General features: G+C 36.9%; 3 protein-coding genes and 1 pseudogene across 11 annotated transcripts; 2 read left to right on the top strand and 2 right to left on the bottom strand.

The window, feature by feature from the left end:
- Positions 1-2,639: 2,639 nt before the first annotated feature.
- On the top strand, positions 2,640-5,305 carry LOC137724869 (uncharacterized; annotated as a pseudogene).
- A 3,375-nt stretch (positions 5,306-8,680) lies between these two features.
- On the top strand, positions 8,681-16,359 carry LOC137725375 (uncharacterized). 2 transcript variants are annotated; one of them, XM_068464034.2, is made up of 15 exons: positions 9,696-10,125; positions 11,976-12,087; positions 13,049-13,161; positions 13,584-13,706; positions 13,800-14,011; positions 14,102-14,177; positions 14,254-14,340; positions 14,544-14,624; positions 15,002-15,034; positions 15,140-15,193; positions 15,295-15,336; positions 15,554-15,632; positions 15,746-15,816; positions 15,900-15,979; positions 16,108-16,359. In XM_068464034.2, coding segments are annotated over exons 1-15 (1,329 nt in total). In that variant the 5' UTR covers positions 9,696-9,960; the 3' UTR covers positions 16,109-16,359. The 2 variants fall into 2 exon arrangements, with proteins under 2 accessions (XP_068320136.2, XP_068320135.2); XM_068464035.2 differs by having other exon boundaries at positions 8,681-10,125; positions 15,900-16,144.
- A 705-nt stretch (positions 16,360-17,064) lies between these two features.
- Positions 17,065-19,547, bottom strand: LOC137725376 (uncharacterized). The gene is made up of 4 exons (XM_068464036.2): positions 18,729-19,547; positions 18,447-18,544; positions 17,889-18,143; positions 17,065-17,503 (listed from the first exon to the last, which is right to left on the bottom strand). Exons 1-4 carry the CDS (start codon positions 18,847-18,849, stop codon positions 17,327-17,329), a joined length of 651 nt encoding a protein of 216 aa, XP_068320137.2. The 5' UTR covers positions 18,850-19,547; the 3' UTR covers positions 17,065-17,326.
- Positions 19,548-21,363: 1,816 nt separating this feature from the next.
- LOC137725428 (Transducin/WD40 repeat-like superfamily protein) lies at positions 21,364-25,143 on the bottom strand. Of its 8 annotated transcripts, none has more exons than XM_068464100.2 (6): positions 24,759-25,137; positions 23,932-24,183; positions 23,698-23,841; positions 22,619-23,371; positions 21,831-22,002; positions 21,364-21,730 (listed from the first exon to the last, which is right to left on the bottom strand). In XM_068464100.2, exons 1-6 carry the CDS (start codon positions 24,867-24,869, stop codon positions 21,714-21,716), a joined length of 1,449 nt encoding a protein of 482 aa, XP_068320201.2. In that variant the 5' UTR covers positions 24,870-25,137; the 3' UTR covers positions 21,364-21,713. The 8 variants fall into 8 exon arrangements, with proteins under 8 accessions (XP_068320201.2, XP_088550694.1, XP_088550697.1 ...); XM_088694568.1 differs by having other exon boundaries at positions 21,364-21,727; XM_088694571.1 differs by having other exon boundaries at positions 23,932-24,303; positions 24,759-25,129.
- Between the last annotated feature and the right edge of the window lie 1,274 nt (positions 25,144-26,417).

Raw genomic sequence — 26,417 nt, 5'->3', positions numbered from 1 at the left:
TTTGTTCCAGACCTTATGAGGAGTATTTTGATGGTGGTGGTCGACTGTACTGCCTTCAAAAATGGAGGAATTTAGCTGTACATCCTATGAACCTACCGGTGAGTTTATCACGAAATCAAACCAATTTAATTCGATTTTTTGATGAAATTGGAAAAGGAAAAGGTGCCAGGTAAATTCCACGTGGTGTGTGGCTTCTAATCGCTGGAGAAATCGCCTAAAAAGGCATCGGAAACCATGTCTTTTGCCAGGTCGGGCCGCAGGTCAAAAGATGACCCGGTTTAGCTGGGTTGTTACACACCCCCCCCCCCGGGCGTGCGGTTCCTCTCTTTTTCTTCCCTTTCCTTTCTCTCTTTTCTCCTGTCTGTCATTGGTCTCTCCCTCTTCTCTTTCTTCTCCCCTTTTTCGTTTATTTTTTTTTCTTTTTTCCCTTCCTCCCCTCCTTTTCTTTTTATTTCTCCTTTTTTCTAATTGGTCCCTTCCCAATTTAATGGGAACCCAAAAATATTAAATTTCTATTTTATTTAAGAACTTCTAACATCCGTAACTTTTTGTTTCTCGTTCCAATGGACGAACGGTTTTTGCCTAAGCGCTTGTAGGATCGTCCTCTATCCAAATAGATCAAGAATGTGATCAAATATGTGAGGATAAAATACGTCGTATAATTACATCGAGCCAACTAGGGTATTTTTGTCTTTTCACTTATCGAACAAATATCTGCCGTAAATATAAATGCATCGTAACCACTAATACAACTACAAAATACTTAATTTAATAATCAAAATCAAGAACGGGATTTCACATTTTCCCACTGAAATATTCTTAACCATTTAGTGATTCATTTCCATACTTTGCCCACATATTCATAAATATGAATATCAATTTCATATACTTAAATTTTTCAGGATATTACCAGGGATATCATATCCTCAACACACACATTCCCCTACGATTCTACAAACAGATCTCTCCTCTCTCTTTTCCTTTGCCGTCGGCCTCTCTCCTTTGTCAAATAAAATAGGTTACAACACGTTATCAACACGCTCTTACCACTACGCTTAGGAATTTGATGTTGAAGTTTTTCTGCATCAAACCAGATCATCCATATCATCACGTAATCAGGTTCTTCCAAAATAACGGTTTTTATCTCGATATTTTTGTAGCCCTGATAGCATGCACATTCACCATAATGCATGACCCAACTTTACATTTTTCAAATTTTAGATTCTACATAAATTGTGTTTGCATTATATTCATAAATGTTGAATTATGTGAATTTGATATTGCCATGAATTGCATCAAATATAGGTACATGCATTAAACTATTGAATAAAATTGAATTGTGAAAAAAAAAAAAAAAAAAAAAACCAAACAAAACAAACAAACAAAATTGAAATTGGCAGTGCTAGGGTTCTTCAAACCAAGGACCTCAATTCGCCCAAGCCCACAGCTTGTGTGGCCAAGCCAAGCCAAGCCACTAGTCTAGAGCTAGCAGCTCTCCCTTTCTCCAGAAAACCTTCACTCGCCCGCAGCCGAGTCACGGCACCAACGCTAACTTCCATAGAAAAACCACATCCTGAAGTTGTGATTTTTGAGACAAATTCATTGTCTCCAACGATGTTCTTTGAAATTCTTGATGAATTTCATTAGGTTTTCAAGGATTTCGACTTGAAAGCCTATGCTTTTTCACACACAAACGTCGAGAAATCGAATTTTCTCCGTTCAATATAAGGTTCCAAGTCGAACCCATGCTTCCCCTGACCAATATTCACCCAGAAAATGCTGGGATGTTTTGGTTCTGACCCGAGCCCACTGGGGCTTGGCTGCACTCGGTCCCAACACCCATTTGGGCTTTGGTGTTCTATTTGAAGTCCATTAGAGAGACATAACAATCTGGGCTCCCAGATTGTAGCCCATACATTGAAACCCAACCCAAGCATGACACCAGCCTAAGGGCTATGGTGTCCCATACGTTGCGACGCACTAGATCGCGTCCTTCCTCGATTTCACTATTCACACCGCACTAGATCATACCCTTTCATGGGCGTCTCTTTTGGATCCGACCCCTTTCTTCTTTTCTCTCTCACCTTTGGGCCTACAACCCAACTAATATCAAACCAACCTAATCTAGGCCTGGACCTCAAGGCAAGAGACTTGCTCAGCCCATTCGTGGGCTTTGGCCTATAGTTTTGGGCCTCGAGCTTCGATTGTTTAATATTTTTAGACAATTTGGGTTTTATATTTTTTTCACCCACACTTAATTTTGGCCCGAAGTCCAAATAATTAATTCAATTATAATTTTAGAACTGGAGTTCTATTTGCATATTTTTCTTGTTGCTTATTTCTATGTGTGTGTGTGTGTGTGTATATATATATATATATATATGCATTTGTCTGCAGGAACATATGAACCTGAAGTTCATAATTATTTTGAAACCTGAAGTTTTGATAAACATGCCTTGTTTGAAAACCTGAAATTTTTCATTACAAACATCACCCATGAAAATCCGAAGCTTTTTTATGCAAATTTAACCAATATATGTCTATTAGAACCTGAATATTCTACTCCTATGTGAATGGATTGATTTTTTTTTTTCTTCATTGCACTAATCACATCTTGTCCTTTATTTTGTGATAGGAACATGTCGAATTTGAACAAACTCAACTTTACCGCTTTGGAGGTCTTTGGAAGAAACTACCTTAAATGGGTCCAAGATGTGAAGCTCCACTTCACTGCAAAGAATTTGCATCCTGCCATTAAAGATGAGACAAACAACCCTGTTGGCAAAGCTGAGAAAGCCACCGCTATGATCTTCATTCGAAGACATATCCATGATGCCCTGCAAACTGAATTTCTTGTTGAGGATGATCCACGACCACTATGGGTCGCTTTGGCTAATCGTTTTGATCACTAAAAGGACATCTTCTTGCCTGAAGTAAGACATGACTGGCAACAGTTGCGCTTCCAAGACTTTAAGTCTGTGAATGAATATAATTCTGAAGTTTGTCGAATCCTATCCCTTCTCAAGTTTTGTAACGAAACTTTGACCGAAGAGGATCTCCTGGAGAAGACCTATTCGACCTTCTCTGCTACTAATATTGTCCTGCAGCAACAATATAGAGCTCAAAAGTTCACTAAGTTCTCGAATTTGACATCTGTTTTACTTCTCACTAAAAAGCAGAACCAGCTGTTAATGAAGAATCATTAAGCTCGACCTACTGGGGCGACTGTTGTGCCTAAAGCACACTATAGCATGAACCAACACCCAAAATGCCAAAAGAGGCATGGTATGGGCGGCCATAAGCTACCTCGCCAATGTCAACAGAGCCAAAGCTCATCTAAGGGAGGAAACAAAGCCCAAAAGAGCCCACACCTCGCTCCCAATGCCCCAAACTTCAAGAATAAGGGCAAAACACCTGAAACCATGGATGCAGATTTGTGATTCAAATGACCATTGGTTCCGTGTTTGTCAAGCTCCCCAAAAGGTTGTAGCTAAATATCATTCTTATCGTAATAAGTTTGAATTAAACTTTATGCAAGTAGACGAATCGGAGAGTTCGAAGATGAAGGTTTCTGACTTTTAAGAGGCTATCAAACCTATGGAAGATTAGAATCTTAGACATAGACTTATTTTTTTAGTTGACATAAGACCTTGGGGTCGAATTCCACAGTAGTGGCCAAACCCCCCTGTTTTTTGGTTAATTTTGAACAATTTTCCTTTATGTTTGGATTATTTATTGGTGATGTGTTTTTGGATATTAAGTTTTTAATTAATTTCCGTCATTGGATATTTAAAAATTATTTTGAATGGATAATTCTTTTTTAGAACTTTTATGCATATGACCGATTGAAATTAATTTTTCATTTTAGGTATGACTAGTAGGGAAGTTAGTTGTCTAGCAGATAGTGCAACCACACACATCGTTTTGCGTGAACGCATCTATTTCACTAACTTCATACCCAAGAATGCATATCTGACAACCCTCTAAGGCCCATCCAACTTGATCGAATGATACGATAAGGCACGTATAATGTTGTCCAATGGTACAATCTTGATCATTGATGAGGCTCTTTATTCTCCACATTCTAAAAGAACGTTGTTGAGCTTTAAGGACATTAGATAGAACAATTACCAAGCTGAAACCCACATAGAAAAAGGAGTTGAATTTATGTGCATAACTTCCTATGAATGTGGCCAGAAACGTATTCTAGATAAAATGAAGCATATCCCAAGTGGTCTGTATACTACGACCATACACCCCATAGAAAGCCACTATGTGGCCAGCCCTACCTCTGGAACCGCTTATGAAATTACACTTTGGCATGATCGTTTGGGACATCCTGGACGAATAGTGATGTGCCGTATCCTCAAATCATCACATGGGCATCCACTAACCCAAAGTTTAGGTTCAATTCAAGGAATCGCATGTCAAATATGTTCTATGGGAAAGCTTATTACTAAGCCTTCTTATGACAAGATTCATTTGAATCCTCCCATTTTTCTACAACGAGTTCAGGGGGACATTTGTGGATCAATTCACCCTCTATGCGGACCATTTAGACACTTTATGGTTTTGGTTGACGCTTCCACACATTGGTCACAAGTGTGCTTGTTGTCCACAAGGAGCGTTGTATTCTCCAAACTATTGGCTCAAGTTATCAAGCTTAGAGTTCACCACCCTAATTGTCCGATCAAATATATTCAATTGGATAATGCTAGGGAATTTACATCTAAAACTTTTGATGACTATTGCATGTCGGTTGGGATTGAAGTTGAACATCCAGTACCCCATGTTCACACCTAAAACGGCTTCGCAAAGGCATTCATTAAGCGCTTACAAATGATTGCTCAATCGTTGGTCATACATACCAAGCTCTTGATCGCTGCTTGGGGCCATGCAATATTGCATGCAGTCATATTGGTCCGCCTGAGGCCTGTTACAACCCAAACATATAGCGCCTTTTAGTTGGTTACCGGATACAAACCCGACATATCGCATCTGCGCGTTTTTGTTGTGCGGTCTATGTGCTGATTTCGCCGTCCTTACGTACAAAAATGGGGCTTTAACGAGGGATGGAAATCTATGTCAGATATGATTTTCCTTTGATTAATTGTTACTTAGACCCTTTGGCAGGTGATCTGTTTACCGCTCGTTTTGCAAATTGTCACTTTATGAAATAGTATTCACATCGTTAGGGGGAGATAAGAACGTCAATGTTCCTGAAGAACGACGCGAATTATCATGGACATCTCCCACTTTGTCTCATTTAGATCCCCGTATAGCTCAGTCTGAAACTAAAGTGTAGCGCATATTAGATCTTCATAGCATAGCTCAGAGCATGCCAGATGTTTTCACCAATCTAGCGTGTGTGACAAGATCACATATTCCAAATGCGAATACGTCTGCAAAGATGGATGTACCAAATGTATGATGAACTTCCATCCTGGAGGCCTAGGACGCCAATCTTGGTGATCCATGTACATTAGTAGCTAGCCAATCATCTACCCCTACACAAAAGTGTGGCATACCTCTTTGTTAAAAGTATTCACACCCCTAGAAGATGAAACCCATGACACAGGCTTCTGAAGAGCCTATTGTGAATCCGACTGTCGTTTACTTTTATCCAACTCGTGAGGAAATTCTAGATTACGGAAGCATCCTTAAAGAGACGAATCCACCTTTCGAGAATCGTGAGATTTCGGTTCATTATGCTAGCTTGGATGATGTTTGGTGTAGAAATGAGATGATCGTCGACGATGCATTAACATATACAGTAGCTACTAAGATCATGTTGAGCGATGACATTGATCCTTGTTCCGTTGATGAGAACTAATTGGTCAAATTAGAAACAAGCAATCTAAGTCGAACTCGATTCGCTTGCAAAACGTAAGGTGTTTGGACCTATAGCTTATACTCCTCCACATGTGAAGCTCGTTGGCTACAAATGGGTTTTCGTTTGGAAACGTAATAAGAAGAATGACATTGTGCATTACAAAGCTCATCTTGTTGCACAAGGCTTCTCATAACGCCCCGAGATTGACTATGATGAAACTTATTCACCCGTTATGGATATGATTACTTTTCGCTACCTTATCAGTTTGGTAGTTTTCGAAAAACTGAGTATACAGCTGATGGACGTAGTAACTGCGTATCTCTATGAGAATCTTGATACGAAAAGTTCCCGAATGACTTACATTGACTGGATCAAATATTTCTAAACCCTGAAACACGTTCTCAATTCAACTGAGGCGTTCACTTTATAATTTGATGCAATCCGGAAGAATGTGGTATAAACATCTGAGTAAGTATTTGACTAGTTAGGGATATATGAACAATGAACTATGCCCTTATGTGTTCATTAAGAAGTCATATTCCGATTTTGTGATTGCTGTAGTTTATGTCGACGACATAAATCTCATCGAAACTCCTAAAGAGCTTTCGAGAACTGCTGCGCACCTGAAGTCGGAATTTGAGATGAAATATCTAAGAAAGACTCAATATTGTCCTCAATCTTGAGATAGAGCATTATTTAGATGGAATATTAGTACATCAATCGAACTACACCCAGAAGGTGTTGCGCTGCTTTAACGAGGATAAAGCAAAGCCTTCAAGTACTCCTATGATCGTTCAATCGCTAGATGAAAAACGAGATCCCTTCCATCTGAATGAGGATGATGAAGAGATTTTGGATCTTAACGTTCCTTATCTAAGTGAGTTAGGCGCTTTATTATACTTAGCTCAATGCACCCGACATCTTATTCGTTGTTAATCTTTTGGTAAGATACAGTAAGGCACCAACACACAGACACTGGACTGGGGTTAAAGACATCTTTCGCTACCTTAAGGGTACTACAGATCTGGGCATGGTCTATCCCTACATATCCTCGAGTGATGCCGCACCCCCATATCTCGAGTTGATTCTCGACTTGTTGGTTATGCCGACGCATGATACTTATATGATCCGCACAAGGCACGTTCTCAAATGGGTTATGTCTTTACCGTTGGAGGCACAACAATCTCTTAGAAGTCAACTAAACAGACCTTAGTTGCCACTTCGTCTAACCATGCTGAAATTCTCACCTTATACGAAGCAACTCAAGAATGCTTTTGGTTGAAAGTAGTAGTGGGCCATATTCGAAGCTCCTGCCATTTTTACCGCGTCGTTTATGTCCCGACGACGATCTATGAAGACAACACAGCATACATTGAACAGCTTAAGAAGGGTTACACCAAAGGAGACAACACCAAGCACATTGCGTCGAAGAAGTTCTTCTTCTCACATCAACAACAAGAGCATCAGAAGATTGAGGTCATGCAAATTCGTTCACAAGACAATTTGGCCGACCTCTTCACCAAATCACTACCGAAAGTGATGTTTCAAAAGCTTATTCAAGGAATTGGTATGCGTAAACTTTATGAGTTGTAACATTGCTAGTTCTCTTTGGAATTATGTCAAACTCAGGGGGAGTATCCTAAATTATACTTGCTTGATCTTAATGTACTCTTTTTCCCTACGATTAGGGCATTTTTCCTACTGGGTTTTTGCTATCTGACGAGGTTTTGACGAGGCACCCACCTTGGGTTGATCATATCCCTGATGACGTCCCGTAGACGTTTCATTTGATTTTGTATTTCTCACGCATTTTTCCTTAGACTTTGGATTTTGTCCCTACTCGGGTTTTGACCATAGCCATAGGGTTTTTTGTGAGACTTAGTTCCTTATGCAAGTTCCTACCTTATTTAAGAATAGCGTATTCCCATAATCAGTGCCGACAAGTCGACTTCCTCAACCTCTACATGATGCTGAATTTACTTGAGTATTTACAAACTCAAGCGGGAGTGTTATAAACTTCTTATTTAAGTGTGATTGTGGAAATTCTAGATTATATTTTATTTTAGTTATTCTTTTCTATTAGGACTTGTATTCCTTAGAGGAGAAGGATTTCTTCTCTCTCTTATTATTATAAATAAAGGCATTGCGTAAGGGAATAACATATCCTCTACACAACTCTACAACACATATATCTCTCGGTATTTTTTTCTATGTCGTCGGTCCCCTCTCACTGTCAGTTAAATATAGACCACAACAGTTACATATTTCTTATAATCATTATACTATATATGTGTGTATGTATTAATATTATAACATATCTATTTATTAATGTCAACAAGTATTTATCAAAGATTAAGGCTAATGGGTTAGTAAAAATTGTCCAAATGACACGTGAACTTGTTAATTTTGTGTATTTTTATCAATATTTTTACCAAAACATGTTTTGCGGCTTTTTAAGCCCTAAAGACTTTCGCACTTCCCCTCCAATTTTTTCGTTCTCATTCCATCACATCTGTAGACTTTATGAGAATGCTCTTGAAAAACGAGTGTTGTTATCGTCACATGCCATTAAATAATGTAAAGCTGAATGAAAGTGCACACTTAGTCGGTAAATTGTAACACAATTTGAAGTTTGCGTATAATTTAGATAGTTATTATTACACAACATTAAGAAAAACTAAGCTGTTACATGAATTAGTTTTGTTTGTCGGGGTTGCGGATTTGTTGTCCTCAATCATGTGTTTCCCTTTTGTCGTCTCATCTCTAGTTTTTTTACACATGTTCCTCTACTTAACTTTAAATTTAACACTCTATTTTGCAGTAGTTTAATTTAAAAACTGAAAAATTAAGGGAAAACAAAAGGCGACTGCAAAAACCTAACAGCAATACCGAACCTCCCCACCATTCATTTCGGACGAGGGGCTCTTCCTCGTCGGGGCAAAGCTTCTTTTTCTCTCTTTCTATATTTCTCCCTTCCTCTCTCTTGCTGGCAAAGCCGTTATCGACATTCGTCGCCGTCGCGTATCGATCGATTAGATATCCCCAAATTTCAAACTTCACACACTGTTTGTTGTTTGATGAGATGGGTGGATCTATCACGATCTAGTGTGAGAATTTGCAGAGAAAGAAACGAAAGGAAATAAAGCTTTCCCAACTGCGAGGAGCAACGTCAGCGGCGATGGGTTGGTGTGGTTGGGTGGTTATCAGGTGTTGTTTTTTATTTTCTTTAATTGTTAGTTTTCTGTTTAGTTTATGAAAATTTAACAGTGTTAAATTTGGTGTTAAGCTGATGGACAAGTGTCAAAAAAATTTTTTAAAAAAAGACAAACATAAAAGAGGCATCAAATTGGAGACACCCCTGCCGTTTGTTGGATAGTCTTCATTATATGTAGATAAAATGAGTTGCGTGAGCAATTTATTTTGGGTAAATTTCAGTTTACTACCCTTAGTGATTTTCAACATTTAGTACATGAAGTTTTTTTTCGTCTCAAAGTCATACCTAAAGTGTTAATTTGGGACAGTCTTATACATGCGTTAGGCTGACTGTTAAATTTCTCGTTAACTGATGATGTGATGCCTATGTAAATTATGACTGGACGCCATGTGTCATTAAGAAATCTACGTGAAAATTATAAATTCAAAAAAGAATTTCTCGTCAAAATTTAAAATATGAAAATAATTAAATAAATAAAAGTATTAAAATAAGGGTGCGTATTTCTCCCTGGCCCTATCTACTCTTTAATTCGTTTCAGTTTTCTTTGTCATTGACTTGTTTGGTTGTATTTTTTGATTTGGTGATTGGTCGGTTAAAATAAGGTCCCCACAACCTTTATATACGGGGACCTCCCATCTCCTTATATACGGGGACCTCCCATCTCTCTCTCTCTCTCTCTCTCTCTGTGGCTGCCCACTGACGGTAAAAAACAAAGCCAAAGTAAAAGGCAAAAACACAAGCGTATGCTTAAAAGCAAAGCACAACTAACCTGTTCACTGTTCAATCTTCATCACCGTTAAGAAACAAGAGAGAGAGCCACACTGCTTTTTCGCTTTTAAGCTTACCTTTACTGTATTTGGGATCATCAGTGAAGTGGTAGTTTTGAGAGAGAGAGAGAGAGAGAGAGAGAGAGATGGAGGGCATTCGAGGATTGTGGCATCTGTTTGTGACCGTGTTTTTTCACGGGTTTGCAAGCTTCGTGGTGCTTCCAGCCATAACTGATATCACCATGCTGGCTCTTTGCCCTGGTCGAGATGAGTGCTCCCTTGCCATTTACCTCTCTGGTTTTCAACAAGCGGTATGTAAATGCATATATATAATTATATATAATTATATGTTAATTAATTTCTCGTTGCCTTATGGTTTCCTTTTTATGTATAATATAAGCTAATTCTTCATACATATGCATCATGGATATATATTAATATCTACTTTCATCTCCCTTAATTGATCCCTCTTTCAATTGATTAAATCCCTCTTTCAATTGATTAATTCCACCGATGACATCGAAGAGGAGCCATATATAAAAAGTTTTGATTTTGATTTTGATTTTAGCGTTTGTATTTATCAATATACTCGAAAATTTTCTATGCTCTCTCTCTCATGCCTGGTCATGTATGGTTTAATCCACCGATGATATCACAAAATTTCTTAGTTAATTTTATGTGTTTGACCCATTTTATAAAAATTATTCATTAAAAAATAGGTGTGTTATTCACACACTTTTTTTTACCTCCAACACACTGTTAATTTCTATCATTTTATTATTTTTAATTCATTCGATTGGACAGCCGACAATTAAAAAGTGTGTGTGAAAGGTTAAAAAGGTATATGGATAGCACTATCTTAAAAAATAAGTGGAATCAATTTCATTAAGCACAATTTTATATGTTAGATGGTTAAAGTAACTAAGCACATTAATAAGACGAAGAAGAAAAAAGTAACATAAGAGAAAACATCAAACTTTTGGTAGGGTTCAATGGATTTTTTTCAACCTTACCTTGTTTAGGAAAAGAGTATTAAGTTACCCTTATTACTTTTACCTGTATTTTTATTATTTCAACAAAATAATTTTGTTGATTTAATGCATAGCTAGATTTTTATCTCAACTGGATAAGTAATTAGATGCGTGCCTCTAATGTTAGTCTAAACGTGTGTACGTGAACTGAAGCTTGCAAACCCTAAATACATCTTCCCAACTAAACTTCATACCTACCAAACCGGCTGTCCATGTCCATACGTTTCAGTTATATAATCGTTAGTACATTTAACCATTTGAGCTCATGAATTACTTTAAATATTACATGCTTTTCTTTTCTTTTCTTTTTTTTCTTTTCTTTTTTTTTTTCTTTTTTTTTGAAAGATACATGCTATTTAATTAGATACAAACAAACGAAGCATCGTCAGCACTTTGCTGGCAACCAAACAAATCTCCGTCGCGGTCCTAATAATGCTGCAATTTCTAATTTTTGTGTGTACTACTTAGAGCCTATGTGTTCATATATGAGATGTACTATCCACACACTTTATTTTACTTCACACACATCTCTTGTTGATTTCTGTCTCTTGATTTTTTTCAATTCATCTAATTCGATAGTCGAAAATTAAAAGAATGTATGAGAAGTAAAAAATGGTGTGTGAATATCATACCCCCTTTATATATATATATGGTCAATTAAGGTAATCCTCCATCTTGAAATGAGGAGTAAAGCAATGATAACACTTATAGATCACAGTATTGCGTGGGAGTTATGTCCTCTTAAGTCGTTTAGCAGTACATCGGTTTATATGATTTTGATTCTTATATAAACAAATCAAGCTGTATGAGTTTGATTTCGATAACAATGTTTTTGTTGCGTGCGTTTCTAATAGTTGTGTGAGACTTATTAAATTAAACGATTGAACTCCCCCTTATTAGACTCAAACTCAAGATTTCTAACCCAGTATTTTGGCAAACAAAGTTAATGTTAATCGGACTATCAATCACAAGATTCAATGCAACGTTTAGACAAAAGTGAACTTAATTAATAGTTCAAATACACTGTATCGCAACACAAAAAGATTAATTAGACATAGTCGAATTAAGGACTGTGTGAAGATATTTGGTGTAAACTAATGGGCATACGCGTGTGTGCGTGTTGGATGCAGATCATAGGAGTGGGAACGGTGGTGATGACTCCAGTAATTGGGAATCTGTCGGATGTGTACGGGAGGAAGTCACTTCTCACGATCCCATTGACATTATCCATTATTCCACTAGGTTTGTATTCCACTCATCAGTAATTTTTATGTGTATAGTTTCATTGATTTTCTTCCTTTCTCTTTTGCTTGATGATAACTATGTTTCGTTAGTGCTAACCTTTAAAGAAAATTAACGAAAATGATTTGAAAACTTTGAATTTTAATCAAAATGATAAAAATGTGTTGTAAATGAATAGTAACATAAGTGATTTTTTTAAAATAAAAATATGATTTTTCGTTAAAATGAATAATATCAGAAGTGTTTCGTTAAAACTTTTTAAACTTTAACCGTGGTACCAATGTTATTTGAGCTAAGAATCTTCCACCTCTTCACTATATTAATAATTCCTACTCAGTTTGAATTCACATGTTATTGAACAAAATATGTATACTTTAATGTCTAGTATTAATAAATTAATACAAGCATGATGTGACAATTTTAAAATAGTCTCAAAATATTTTTGACATCTTAAGAAGAGTAATGTTATTCATACGTCTCTTTTTATCTTTCACACATTCTTATTAAATTTTAACTGTCAATTCAAATGCATTAAAGAAAATTAAAAGATAAAAATTAACAATAATTACGTAAAAAATAAATGTGTAAATAACACTACTCCAGTTAAGAATCTAGTAGATATTTGTTTTGGCTAGACTTTTGTCTTTATTGTGGGGTAATGGGTATGCTGGTCAAACACTCAATTTCACCGTCCACTTGTTGGTGGGCAGCGATACTCTACCTAAATTTTATTTTGGGATGTGTTATTCACATACCTTTTTTTACTTCTCACACATCCCTGTTAATTTATGTCGGTTGATCTTCTTCAATTCATCCAATCCGACGACCGAAAACTAAAAAGATGTAGAAAAAATAAAAAAGAGTGTGTGGATATCATATCCTTTTTATTTTTTGTATTTCAGTAGATTTCATTAATTCTGGGGTTAATTATATGCCCTTTCTGTATCTTCTTTTTTGGTAGTGATAATGGCGTGTAGCAGGGAGACAAGCTTCTTTTATGCCTTCTATGTGCTGAGGACGGTAACCGCTTTGGTAGGCGAAACCAGCATCAACTGCCTCGCTCTTGCTTATGTGGTAAGCATAAATATGCATTCCCTAAAACTTGTATTATATTACTATTCAAGCAATTGATTACTTGAGTGTAATATGTTGGCCTTAATTAATTGAGCAACTTCATATTTGAGAATCTAGCGCTTGTTTAACATAGTATTATAGTTCTAGTTTAACATGCAAAATTAAAGTGTACTGGAAGAATGATGTTAGTTTGATATACATTGTTGTCTCATTTCTTGACATGTTAAGTTTTTTCAAAGTCAATCAGTTGCCTAAAGCAAACAACTCCATGATTAAACAAGTTAACTATATATGATGTATGATTAAGCAAGTTATTGCATATTGTTTTTCCTTAGTTATGAGCCATGACATAATTTGACGAGGGGCATTAATTTGATCTCTCGTTGCTAAAATGACATATAAAATTGCTTTCTTAATTCCAGGCCGACAATGTTTCAGAGAGAGAACGAATATCTGCATTTGCAATTCTTGCTGGTATTACTTCAGCAGCAATTGTATGTGGAACCTTAGCAGCTCGTTTCCTCTCCACCGCGTCAATATTTCAGGTTTCCATTCCCAACCTCTACCAATAAGTCCTACTATACCAATTAATCTTCGTGATAATTCTAATTAATAATCCTTGTTTATGTATGGTTTAGGTTGCTGCCTTTGCATCAATACTGTCAACTGTCTACATGAGAATTTTTCTCAAGGAGAGCTTGCCGGGCGGCGATAGTTCTTTGAGGCAGCCTATCTTGAAAGGAGGAGTATCAGAAGTTGCTGATGAAGGTGATGTCTACTCACCGAAGACGATACAAGTATTTAAGAAAATTCCATCTCCAGGAGAGTTGATTTCCCTACTGAGGAGTAGGTAAGAGTTTTGTTAATTTGTTTCAAAAATCATCGTAATAAAACCCCGTATCTTACTAAGCTATAACTTTTAAAACCCTGTGCGTTGCAGTAAGATTCTGTCACAAGCAACAGTTGTTTCCTTCTTTCAGAGCCTGGCAGACGGTGGCATGCAAGCTTCATTATTGGTACAATTTTCATTTACCCTAATTTCGAACTTTCTTAGTCTTTTTAGTTGCTCAAATCCAAATTTTTACCGTGCAGTATTTCTTAAAGGCTCGTTTCCACTTCAACAAGAATCAGTTTGCTGATCTAATGCTGATTTTTTCGATATCAGGGGCCACATCACAGGCTAGCAATACCTAACCTTCTGCTGCTACATTATACATATAGTATATACACACACACACATACACATATATATACATATAATATATATATATATACACACACACACACGTACACATATTTATACACATATATTGTATAATACATACATTTTTATATACTTCTTATATATAGACTCCTTAATTTTCTGTTTGTGAATTCTGCAGTTGCTTTTCATGCCTATGTTTGCAACTGCTATAGGAGAGGAAAAGCTGCTTACAATTGGGCTCATAATGGGCAGTATGAGTGTATGTGCCTTTGCTCCAATTCTTTCTTACGATCCTATAATTAAATGTGTCATTGTGAAGTGTTAACTAATGATTTTGAGATCGTAACATAGGGTGATAAAAATAATAAACCCTTCTATCCCAAAATTGCTAAAGTCAGTCGTCCATGCATGTTTGCACATGTGACTTATGAGCATAGATCGAATGTGGATCCCATAGTGATCTATGGTTAGAAATTGCCATGTGCATGTGTGATTTAAGGTCAAGCATTATTCCATAGTGATCTACAGTAAAAAATCACACATGCGCACGTGGACGACAGACGGCCTATAGCATAGCTCTCACTATATATATACTGATTCAAAACATTTCTGACTCTTAGATCTGGCCTTGTGCAGATGTTTCTTAACAGCATTTCATGGGCAGTTTGGGTAAATCTTCCATTGCTGAATTTGCAAACTTCCTTCATGTTTCTTCACATATTTGCGTTTCCTCTGTTTTATAAAGTCGTTGAAAGAGATGTTCAAATGTTGCAGGTTCCTTATGCTGCGACTCTGTTTAATGTTTTCGGATATTTAGTGCAGCCAAGCGTATGTTTTTTGCTTTAATCTTTGGTAAAAACTATTTTTCCCCATCTACGTTGGTTGAAGAACTATGACTAGCTGACGGTGAAAATCTTTTACTTTCACAGATACGCAGCATTGCATCAAAACAAGTTGGACCCCATGATCAGGTAATTTTACTAAGAACTTTAGTCGACTTTTAGGGCATGTACGAAGCACTTCTCCTCATAAGCTCATTACGTTGGAATTTTTATTAAAACCCTGAAGAAAAAAAAGCGCTTACAAGTGCTTCTGAAAAACGTTCCAAAAAAATGTTTTATTTTTTTCTTTGTTCATGTTCATATATGTTTAAATCGACTTATTTAAAAAAGCAAAACTCATGTTCAGGGAAGGGCTCAAGGATGCATTTTAGGCATAAGCTCCTTTGCCAACATTGTTTCTCCATTACTTTTTAGTCCTCTAACAGGTATTTGTGGAATTTATCATTTCTTATTATTTTTATTTGTGATTTTTGGGTAGATAAATCCTGTAATCCAAAATTTGACCAATTTGTCCTATCAAATATACATATATATCCAGCTTTATTCCTGTCTGAAGAAGCTCCATTTAATTTCCCTGGCTTCAGTATTATGTGCATTGGCCTAGCACCCGTAAGTATAATTTCCGATGGATTTTCTTGACATGTATAATTTCATTTTTCATTTCATATTTATTTATTTATTTATTTGTGCAGCTGATTGGCTTCGTTCAGAGCCTAATGATAAAGGCTTCTCCTAAACAAACCATCACCAACGTCTGCGTGGAATCTCCCTAGTAAGAATTCAAATTATACATATTTCTTACTTACAGCAATACCTTTTCTCAACAGAGAGAGAGAGAAAAAAAAAAAAGTTTTATCTTAAAAAAAGTTTTATCTTATGGAGCCCTTTAATTCATACAAGAAACCTAAGAACAAGATAAAGCTCATGCCTACCAAAATCTCAAAGATAATGGGCGGCCGGAACCCGCAGCGCCGGCCTTGACAGAACGGTGTGGCATTTTCACGGTAAATGAGATGACGCAAACATATATGGTTAAATTCAGTAAAAAACAGTTTGTAACCTGGTGTTCTTGTATACTTCTTTCTTTAGTGTTTTTGTAATTATAATGTTACAAAAATTATTATATATAAGTTGGGATTTTATTAGATAAAATGTCTAAGAAGGCAAATTCAGTAAGTGATCTCTGTGCAAGAGAAAACAGGAACATAGAGGATTATATAACCAAGAGGAAGACTAATTTATCTGCAACCAGAAAACTCGAACTAATCTGATTTCCGAAAGCAAGTATACAAACAAAGAAACATTCTAGCTGGCGAAGCTCTTTTGGCAGTGTATAATACATTGGCCTCTATAAAACGAATTTCTATCAACTGTGGATGGAACTCTGTGCGGGAAAGGATTCAGTCAGTGATATAGATCATTGGGTGGCCTTTACGCCGATGCTGGAGGGCCGTGATTCAACTCCTAAATGCAGGAAAATGAAGTGGGTCTGGGTGTTGAGGTTGCGCGAAGGATTGATCGTGCAACCATTGAGTGACATCGTCTAGCAAAGTTGGTCAAGACGGTGATGGAAAAAAAAGCAAAGAGAGAAGAAAAGCCTGCTCAGTTAAAGAGGATGGGAGATCTCAACCAAGAAAAAGTTTGTTCCTTCGAAGAAGTGGATGTCGGAATGGAATCATTCAAATAAAAGGCAACGAAATCATGCAATAAAAATAGAAAATAAAAACACCTTAAGTTAAAGACAGCACCCACAATGAATTGCTCACGTTTAAATATATAGCACAACAATTTGCAGTAGACAATCACACAACAGTATACTAAATTAGGATAAATCATTCCACAGGTTAAGAAGAGTCGTTGAAAATTCAGGCATTGCATTCAGATTTGCACATTGTTAGACAATACTATACATAACCTCCAAATAAGAATCATCTTAATAAGCGTTTCTGCCGTTCAAACATCTCCTAATAAGCCGTAAATAATCTAGAGAATACAATGCTGAATTTAGAAATGTGACATCAAGGAGAGACCCAGACAGTGACATATACATGTGAAGACTAAGCAAAGGTTCCAACACATTACCGTAGAATATACATACTCCTGAAGCGGTCGATCCACCTCATTGGATGGGAAATATGTCATCATTACCTTTATCATCATCCATCTCCAGATATTTGAAGTTAACAGCTTCCCACCCGTTACCTTTGTAATTAAAACCTGGACTCACATAGCACTTCATCTCATGAAACAGGTTCAAATGATCCACAAGCTTATGAAATGCATTGCATCCACAACACTGCAGAACCAGAAGAAAACAAGCATAACCGTTAGCTTCTTATCAACCATATATTTTCCTTTAGCGCAGTACATTCATAATACTTGATTAAACGCTTAATTCAACCGCAATATAATTTATTATTAAAAATTCCAGAATTACTTGTCCAAAGTCACAGGCAAAAGATGTTCAGTAACGTATTATATACGTCTACCCCAAATTTGATACTCTCCTCCCCTGAATTGCATTGTTAAAAGTTCTAAACCAAATCTTCTTCTTTTTTTTTTGTTTTTCACCTTTGCCTGCCTAACTTTTCCCCATTTGAATCATATTAAATACACAAAAATAAGGACTTAGAAAATAATCACTCAATCTGCAGCACCATGATTAAAGCCTAAGTTACTACCTGCACAAAGACGGTGCCATCAGTGTAAGCATGGGGGTTAATTGCCCGCGTTGTCCTTTGCCCACAAATGTTACAAGTGAAAGCTACAAGCATCCTCCGGCGAGGCGATTTGGTGAAGAGAGACCAGGGAAAAGTGGAGACATTCTCTGTGCTTTGTGTCTGAACCCCAGCAGGGGCAGGAGGGCCTTCCATTCCAGAACCCGTAGTCCACCCTCTTCCTGTCGCCGCACCCATCACCAGTCCCATTGCTGCGTCCTAACATCAGGTTTTCGACGAATTAATTTTCATTCAACACAAAATGCACAATCAAAGCTTTTACACAACAAAATTCCATCACCTCAATCACTCAGACAAGTTAATTTATTATTAAATGCATAATTTTGCAACAAAAGCACATACATTTTGTAATGTCAAACATCTGACATGAATTTGGTTTCTGATCTTTCCCTGCTTTCCTCCACCAATTTATCCAAAAGAAAAGTTTCAAAAGTAAAAGCTTGAGAATATATATATATATATATATATATATATATATATATATATATATATATATAGTACCTTGGAGAGTGGTGAGAGGGAGAGGTGGCGATTGCTGAGAATCGGAAGGCGATTGATTTCTTTGGAATCGGACTTCGGATTTGATTCATTCTCGTTTCCTGAAACCGAAAATTTCCATTCCAATCAGATAAAATAACAAATTGCCGCGTTTGGTTGCCGGAAAAAAATCCAAGGAAACTCGGAATCTCGAACCACTCTCATAAAACTTGAAAATTTTGGAAATTTCATCGATCAATTGGCAACCAAGCGAAGCATAAGAGGGAAATAGAACGAAGATTTTACCTTTGGAGGCGAGCGGAAGCTGAAAGGGCCGTGAAGGGAGGGACTTTCGGGGAGAGAAAACGGAGAAGGAAGAAGCGGACGACGTGATTGTAGGAGAAGACGAGCTAATCAGGGCTTCCATGGGAATCTGCAGAAAGCAGCTGATTCCAGAATCTCAGACGAAGACGATGAAGATCGAAGAGGGCTCGGTGAGTCGAGTCGGGGTTGATAAAACTCGTCGTTGAAAAATATCGCGGGAGTTACGTGGACGGGAGGATTTAGCATCATTTAGCTCTTCCTGGACTGGATCTGTTTGGGTCGGGTAGGTCCGGTTCTCTGTTAGAATTGGAGGCCTAACCGGCTCATTTTGCCTTATTTAGGTCATATGACGTTTCATATATCCGATCTCCGATGCTGAGTTCATTTAAATACTTAGGGTACAAGCGTCTTACTCAAATTTTTTTTATTGATACAAATGATATTAGAGAAGAGGAAAGTCAAACACAAGACCTAGATGTAAAGGAAGGGCAACCGACACTAAGAATGGGGCAACGGTGGTCAGTGCATAGCTAGGAAAAATCAATGTATGTTTTGATACAAAAGATACATTGATTTTTTTCTTTTTTTTTGTTATTATTGTTTTTTTTTAACAAACGATAGTATCTACACTAATAACATAAATTGATATTTCCTTTAGAATCACATTGTCACTGCTTTCCATAACGTTTGACATAAAAACTTGAAATGTTTTTGATGATAGAAGCACTTTCTGAGTTGTGTTTCTAATGAAAGTACTTATGAGAAAAAGTACACCTTGTAAAGGCAGTCCCATACAAGCCCGGGTTTTTTAGTTAAAGATTTAAGCTTTTGGGCAATTGAGAATTGGGATTTTTCATATTTTGGGCCATTGGATTGGACCCTAAACCAAAAGTGCGCAAGGTTCATATCCACCAAGATATGTATGTTTTACAGTCAGCTCTACCCTTTTGAAGGCCTCCAAAATTACACTGTTCGTCTCACAGGTTTGATTTTGTTCGCTTCTTCTTTTGCTTCAAAGTATCAACTTCTAACTTTTTAAACTTCAAAGTATGAAGAATTACAAAGTTGGGATTGACTGAAATGAATTAACTTTTAACCTCCCCAGCATAAGTTGTGATGGAAATGTGAATCTTCTGATAAGTTGATGATCTAATTTCTGTTTCGATGTAGGGTTGAGCCGACCACATTTTATTTCTATACCTGCAACGAGTGAAATCCACCATTTTCAGGACGGACCATGCCAGTTTCTGGTCCTCGGAGCTACCAGGAGAGAATAGCCCAACTACCACAATAAATCACTTGATAAGTAACAATCCTGATCGCGTTCTATCGATTGGTGATGTTACTTATGCAAACCTCTACCTCACAAATGGAGCTGGCTCCGACTGCTATTCTCGCTCATTTCCAAACTCTCCAATACACAAGACCTATCAGCCTAGATGGGATTTCAAGTTTGTGTAGATATATGCAGAGTTTAGCTTCCAAAGTTCCAATAATTTCGGTCCAAGTGAACCATGAAATACAACAACAGGCTGAAAATAAGACATCTGAAGAAAGCAGATCCTCGTCCACGTTCTACTACTACTCATTTAAAATGCTTGGAGCTTACATTGTACCTATGGCGTTGATACAGTGTTCAGTTGCAACATCACGATCAAATCACTCAGCGCGATATTTGTTCATATGGAGACCCGAGTTCATGAAGATCCCGTGACTGACTAGAATATCGTCGTTGTGTTTTGTGTAGCAGACATACAGGTCTAGGCTGCGGTCTGCAGAGAATGTATGTACTAGAATTATACTAGTTTAACCACCTGGATTATATTCTAACCGTGGGATTCAATGTGCATAACTTGCAGGTGAAGAATGAGACTTGGGCTTTATGGACAATGGCACACTGCATTTATATATACACACATGCACATACGTATAAGGCCTTTTAAGATGAGGGATCTCAATTTTTTTCAAAAAAAATGAGATTAGTTGTGAGGTCCACTCTACATCGAACTTCAACGATCCAAACTGTCTATTTTGTAAGTCTCGATTCATAGATCATCTTTACAAAAATTCAACTCAATCCAAAATCATGTGCCTATTTAATTATCACGATGAAATTTCTATATTTCTTAGCAAACAAAGTGTTCGTCAATTTTTTTAAACTCAATTAGATGCGTCAAATATTTCCAATTCGGCTAATATTTTATAAGGAGCTACTTGAAAAATAGATGGTTCGAATCGTTAAATTGCGATGTGGTATGGACCCCGCAAATAATTCTCTTTTTATTAAAAATCGAAATCCCTTCCATTAAAAAGCTTCCTATCTAGAGAGAGAAGCAGAAGAATGGGATGACGGTAACCAGTGCACCGCGAGGTCCTACCTCTCATTTTCTTATCTTCAACTTCTTAATGTCTTAAATGCAATAAGGGTGTCCAAAGAACTCACTGATATAATTCTCCTGCTAAAATCTTTAGGACTAAAATGAGATGGAACATTCTCTCTTCTAAAATGAGATTGAAAACGGTAAGTTTCCTTATTGGTAAAGTGAGACACTCAGGGAACGCTGGATTAATACAGAAAACAAATACATAATCTCAAAACTCATGCACAAATAGAAAATATTAGAAAACCACTTATGAATAAAGAAATAGCATGAAATGTAAGATCCAGTACACATGAAAATTATCCAAAGAGTATAACTTAGAACCTAATTATGTACAATTACTATCAACAATTCATAGGCTTCATTGCCACTCATGACTCAACTAAACAAATCATCCAGGCTTGCCGCGTCTCCTTCATCGCCTGAAGAATCATCATTGTTTGGCTCAAATGAAAGTATTAGCTCTAGAAGGTCCTGACCGGAAGATGAGTTCTCCCCCGTGCGATCTGGGCTTTCACTCTGCCTTTGCAGTGAAAATAGTTGCATCATCAAATCCTGAGGGGACGATAAGCGGTACATCCAGCCCCTAGCCTTCGGTTTCTTCTGGACACAATTATAAAATTACGATCATCATTAGCATCATGATAACCATCAAGAAAACTTCTAGCGTTGTATCATCAACATGACATTCAATCGATGCCACCTGCATGGTCATCTAAATCATCATCGTCATCTTCGTCGTCATCATCATCATCGTCATCGTAGTCGTAATCATCATCATCAAAAATATTGTCTTCTGAAAAATATTCATCATCATCATCCTCATCCTCCTCCTCCTCACTAGCATACCACATTATTCGGCCAGGTATCACGACCTTTACCACACAAGTAACAGCAGAGAAATCAGTTCCTCTGCTGCCCATATAGGTTCTAGCATCGGTAACATAGCCCTAGTCTGTATCTAATTGTTTATTAACATCATAGTACCAACATTGGCATACATACAGGCGTTTCTAGGACTACCTAGTAGGGTCAGCAACCACGTGAAGCTGCACCAAATCAGCTTTATAGACCCCACCTGAATCTCTAAGCGATATTGAGGTTTAGAAAGAAGAGTTCTCTCCAAAGCATGTATTAAACAATAAATGCCTAAATGTTGAAAATGCAAATTATGGTCTTTTGAGCAAACACAAAATAAAAATTACCGCAAGTAACAAACAACTAATTTTTTTGGAATAAATGAAAATGCCATGTCCTGAGCCTCCCACTCCCATCCCATTTTCCACTTTCCCTTGAAGAGAAATGTTAATTTCAATGCCATCAACATCATCGTCCGAGACTCAGAAGAACAGGTGATGCAAGCACCATATAAAAGAAGGATGAGAAAAATTTACTTTTCATAGGTCATGCAAGTTGGTCCATGAAGCAAAATCTAAACCTTAAAAAGAGATTTTTAAAGTAAACGAAATAGTTTAGGATAACAAAGCATACCTGCTCGATTTTCTGAGGCAGAATAGCTCTCTCATTGGCCTTGGGAGTCCACATCTTTATGTCATTTTCAATTCCACTACTTGCAAGAACTGTGGTGTGAGGATGAGACTCGATGCAATTTACCACATGCTTATCTGCTTCCATAACACGAATCAGCTCCCCACCCTTTTTCTTCCATATGAATATCCGCCCACAATCAGACCCGCTCACAACATATTCACAATTAGGCCCAAAGAAGTTCACGCCTTTTACTGTCTCACGGTTCATATGACCCTTGTAATCTTGAGGAACAAATCTTTTATCAACATCCATAGTTGATGGAGAATTTTCACACTGATGATCACCACTTGTTTCACTTGCATCACTTCCCATAGAAACTGGAGAGGATGGAATTGGATTAGGTCCCAATCCCATATCTCGAGTAAAAAGATATATGAACTCATCATTATATGAGACAAGAAGTTCGCTCTGTTCTGAGAAGGCCAATCCTGTAATTCCCACTTGTACATCATCAATCAAGTGTGGTGGGCAAAAGAAGTCTGCGGGTTGGCCAACATCAGATGACCCATCCCAGTTATACTTACGGATATCAAAAAGTCGTGCATATTCATCAGCACCTGCCACTGCAAAGAAATTTGGGTTTCTTGGGTCAATTGCAATTGCATTTAGATGGATGGCTGGCATGTAACTCCTCCTATTATCAAGAGGTTTGCACGTGAAAAGTTCTGTGGCAGCATCAGTCCTCAGATCAAACTGTAAAGTAAAACCCAAGTCACATGGTTGTATAGCACAACAGAACAAGGAAAAAAAAGCCAAACATTTAAAACAAAAGCACTACCAACATCACCACCATCATTAAGAATTGTAAGAGCTTACCACATAAATTTGCTCATTCTCATCTAGAAAGACTCAATGAGCCAATAAATTTTGAAAGTTTTGAAGTCAACAAAAATGCTAGAAAAGACCTCATCCTCTTGAGTACAGTTTACCAATTTTCAGCTTGTGCAAGAACACATAACATCGCAAATTAAAAGATTCCATATTAGTGTTTACGACTAGCAAAGGAAATTATTACTCACATGTTGCACCAATCCATCTTCACCACAGGTGTAAAAAATATGAGGACTCCCAGGCTCAACGGCCAACTTATGAGCGCGGCCCATATGTCTGCCCAACAATGAAGTATTCACTTGTCCCCGCTCTAGAATTTGAGAACGTCTCACCTATAAACATCAAATACACATACTAGGATTATTTTAATGAAACTTGGATGTTCCAGGTCATGATGACATTGCTTTAAATAAACAAAGTACCTGCCCATCAGCAGCACAAGTAACAATTGTGCGATCATCGGTATAAGGCATGATCTTTGCTTGGAATATATTATTATTATGACCTGAATGGAAAGAAAGCTGAGCTTTCCCAGTTTCCCAATTCCATAGGATAACCCGCCTGTCATCAGAGCCCGAAACCAGAATATCACCATCGGCATTGAAGCTTACAGTGTTCACACATCCTTTATGCTTCTCTAGCTTCCGATAGATTTCCAATCGGAGCACGAGATCCTGAAAAATGATATCCACAACCTTCAGTACAAAACTGATATGAGCCTCTTCAACTCCATGCATTACACACCACACTCAAATTCTCCTGAAGAGATTAGAGCAAGAACTCATATCCACTACCTTCAATACAAATTTCACAGCCATAACACATCAAATTTCGCTACCATCAGTGAGTTCCTCAATATAACATAGCAAGAAAGAATAAAAATCCAACTTTAATCTAGCATCACACAAATATGGTCTTAATTTTATCCATAAAAGCAAAACACACATAATTCAAAAACCCAATGCATGAATTAGCCTATCATTTCAACTCCCATATCAGAAATCACTAAACCCAAAAGAAAATAATAAGTTAAATATCAGAAGCCATGGAGATTGTTCTTTTTGTTCAAAAAATGTTCAAACTTCCACTATCAAGGAGACGAAAAGCTTCTTCTGATTTTGAGGAGTGAATCTATATCACTTCGTTTCCCTTGTCAGAAATAGATCGAATTACTTCCACTGTAAATCCGATAATGATAATGATAATTAAAAAAAAATGGCGGGACAAGAATATCCAGAGGATGAGATACCTCAGAGCCGGCGAGGCGCTGCTTGAAATTTCTGGCGGAGAGCTGGCCGACCTCCCGCTGCCAAACATTGACGACAGCCTTGTCGATACTTGTTCGATGCCTCGTGTTCATCGTCGGAACTCGCAGCAGCAGCAATCAAATCACTCTGATCGAATTGATCGATGATCGGTAGATGATGACTCGGTGGAATCGGAGCGAGTCGCGATTGATGAAGGAGAAGATGAGATGGACTGAGGAGAGAGAGTCACCGGAAGAGATGAACTCACCGCCAAGATGAGAGACGAAGTCGCGAGAAAAAGATGAGGGTAGGGGAAACTGGAAACAAAGAGACGCTGAGAAAGATTGAGATGCTAGACTAGTAAAAAATAAAATACACAATAATAATAATTTATATATATATATATATATATATCAGGCCCTTTATTCAAAAGGATTTTTATTATTTTTTAAATTGGAATTATATGTGGGTCTCACTTCACATCAAACTTCAATTATTGTAAGTTTCGATTTATAGATCATTCTTACAAAAATTCAATTCAATCTGAAACTATTTGTCTATTTAATTATCAAGATAACATTTCATTATTTCTTATATAACAAAGTATTCGTTACTTTTTTTTACTCAATTAGATGTCTTAAATATTTCCGATTAAGTAATATTTTGCAATGATGATTTATGAGGTGTAACTTGAAAAATAGACGGTTCAAATTATTAAAGTTCGATATGGTGTGGACCTCACAACTAATCTCTATTTTTAAAGAAAATGTGTATCTTTTTCCCTAAAAGCTTCTTTTATATATATTTGGTACCACCGGTAATGGATTTTATCTTTTGTATACCCTTATGTATAGTTTGATACGAATACTTTACCATTACTAGTTGGTACAAATTTTGTCACAAATTTAATATAATATAGTTGGTAATTCAGTTGATATGATAATTTGACAAAAAATCTCAGCCCTAATTGTACAAAGGGCACTTGATAGTAGGATCTGTGACCTTTTATAGTTAATTTAGTTATCTATTGGACTAGTTCACTTATGAACTAGAGTTTATTTTTAGTTGTTATTGCATTGATTATTTGATGTATCCTATGTATGAATTTCATTTAATTTGAAGCGCTACATTTACTCGTCAATCCTAAATGTCTTTCTCTATCACGCTCATAATTTGAGTTTATTTTCAGTTGTTAATTTATTGACTATGTGATATTAGGGATGACAATTCAACCTATTAAATCCTATAACTATGGATAATTGTCCAAATAGGTTGGATTTGGGAATGAAAACTCGATTATTTTTCGATTATGGGGAAAAACCATGAATATAATTCGGTTACAGTTTTGAATATGGTTATACAGGTTCCCAATCCGTATTCATCCCCAAATCCATTCCAAATAATATATATATGCACACACACATACATAGATGTATATTCACAAGTATTGAAATTATTTGATAATTTTTTTACCATGAACACTTCCATAAAATATTGTTATGTTTTTGGTTGTTTGGATATGGATATTTGATGACGGGATTAGTATCTATTAAATTATAATGCGTAAGTTGAACGAATAATGTTTTTCTATTGACGAAGATGGATATAACCATTAGCTGATAGAGAATCTGTTACCCGGTGGGTATCGTATGGATAATCTA

Source organism: Pyrus communis, chromosome 5 (assembly GCF_041283825.1).
Source record: "Pyrus communis isolate YQ-2024b chromosome 5, ASM4128382v1, whole genome shotgun sequence".
Taxonomy (NCBI): domain Eukaryota; kingdom Viridiplantae; phylum Streptophyta; class Magnoliopsida; order Rosales; family Rosaceae; genus Pyrus; species Pyrus communis.
This window is presented reverse-complemented; position numbering and strand designations above follow the sequence as displayed.

Coding starts and splice junctions, on each gene's coding strand:
- LOC137725375 (XM_068464034.2), top strand. CDS start 9,961: ATGGAGGGCATTCGAGGATTGTGGCATCTGTTTGTGACCGTGTTTTTT. Junction 13,162..13,583: donor GCCTCGCTCTTGCTTATGTG/GTAAGCATAAAT, acceptor TCTTAATTCCAG/GCCGACAATGTTTCAGAGAG. Junction 15,194..15,294: donor GATATTTAGTGCAGCCAAGC/GTATGTTTTTTG, acceptor TTACTTTCACAG/ATACGCAGCATTGCATCAAA.
- LOC137725376 (XM_068464036.2), bottom strand. CDS start 18,849: ATGGAAGCCCTGATTAGCTCGTCTTCTCCTACAATCACGTCGTCCGCT. Junction 18,144..18,446: donor CCCTCTCACCACTCTCCAAG/GTACTATATATA, acceptor ACCTGATGTTAG/GACGCAGCAATGGGACTGGT. Junction 17,504..17,888: donor ATGGCACCGTCTTTGTGCAG/GTAGTAACTTAG, acceptor CTGGTTCTGCAG/TGTTGTGGATGCAATGCATT.
- LOC137725428 (XM_068464098.2), bottom strand. CDS start 24,869: ATGAACACGAGGCATCGAACAAGTATCGACAAGGCTGTCGTCAATGTT. Junction 24,184..24,758: donor AGCGCCTCGCCGGCTCTGAG/GTATCTCATCCT, acceptor ATCATTTTTCAG/GATCTCGTGCTCCGATTGGA. Junction 23,372..23,697: donor AAGATGGATTGGTGCAACAT/GTGAGTAATAAT, acceptor TTTACTTTACAG/TTTGATCTGAGGACTGATGC.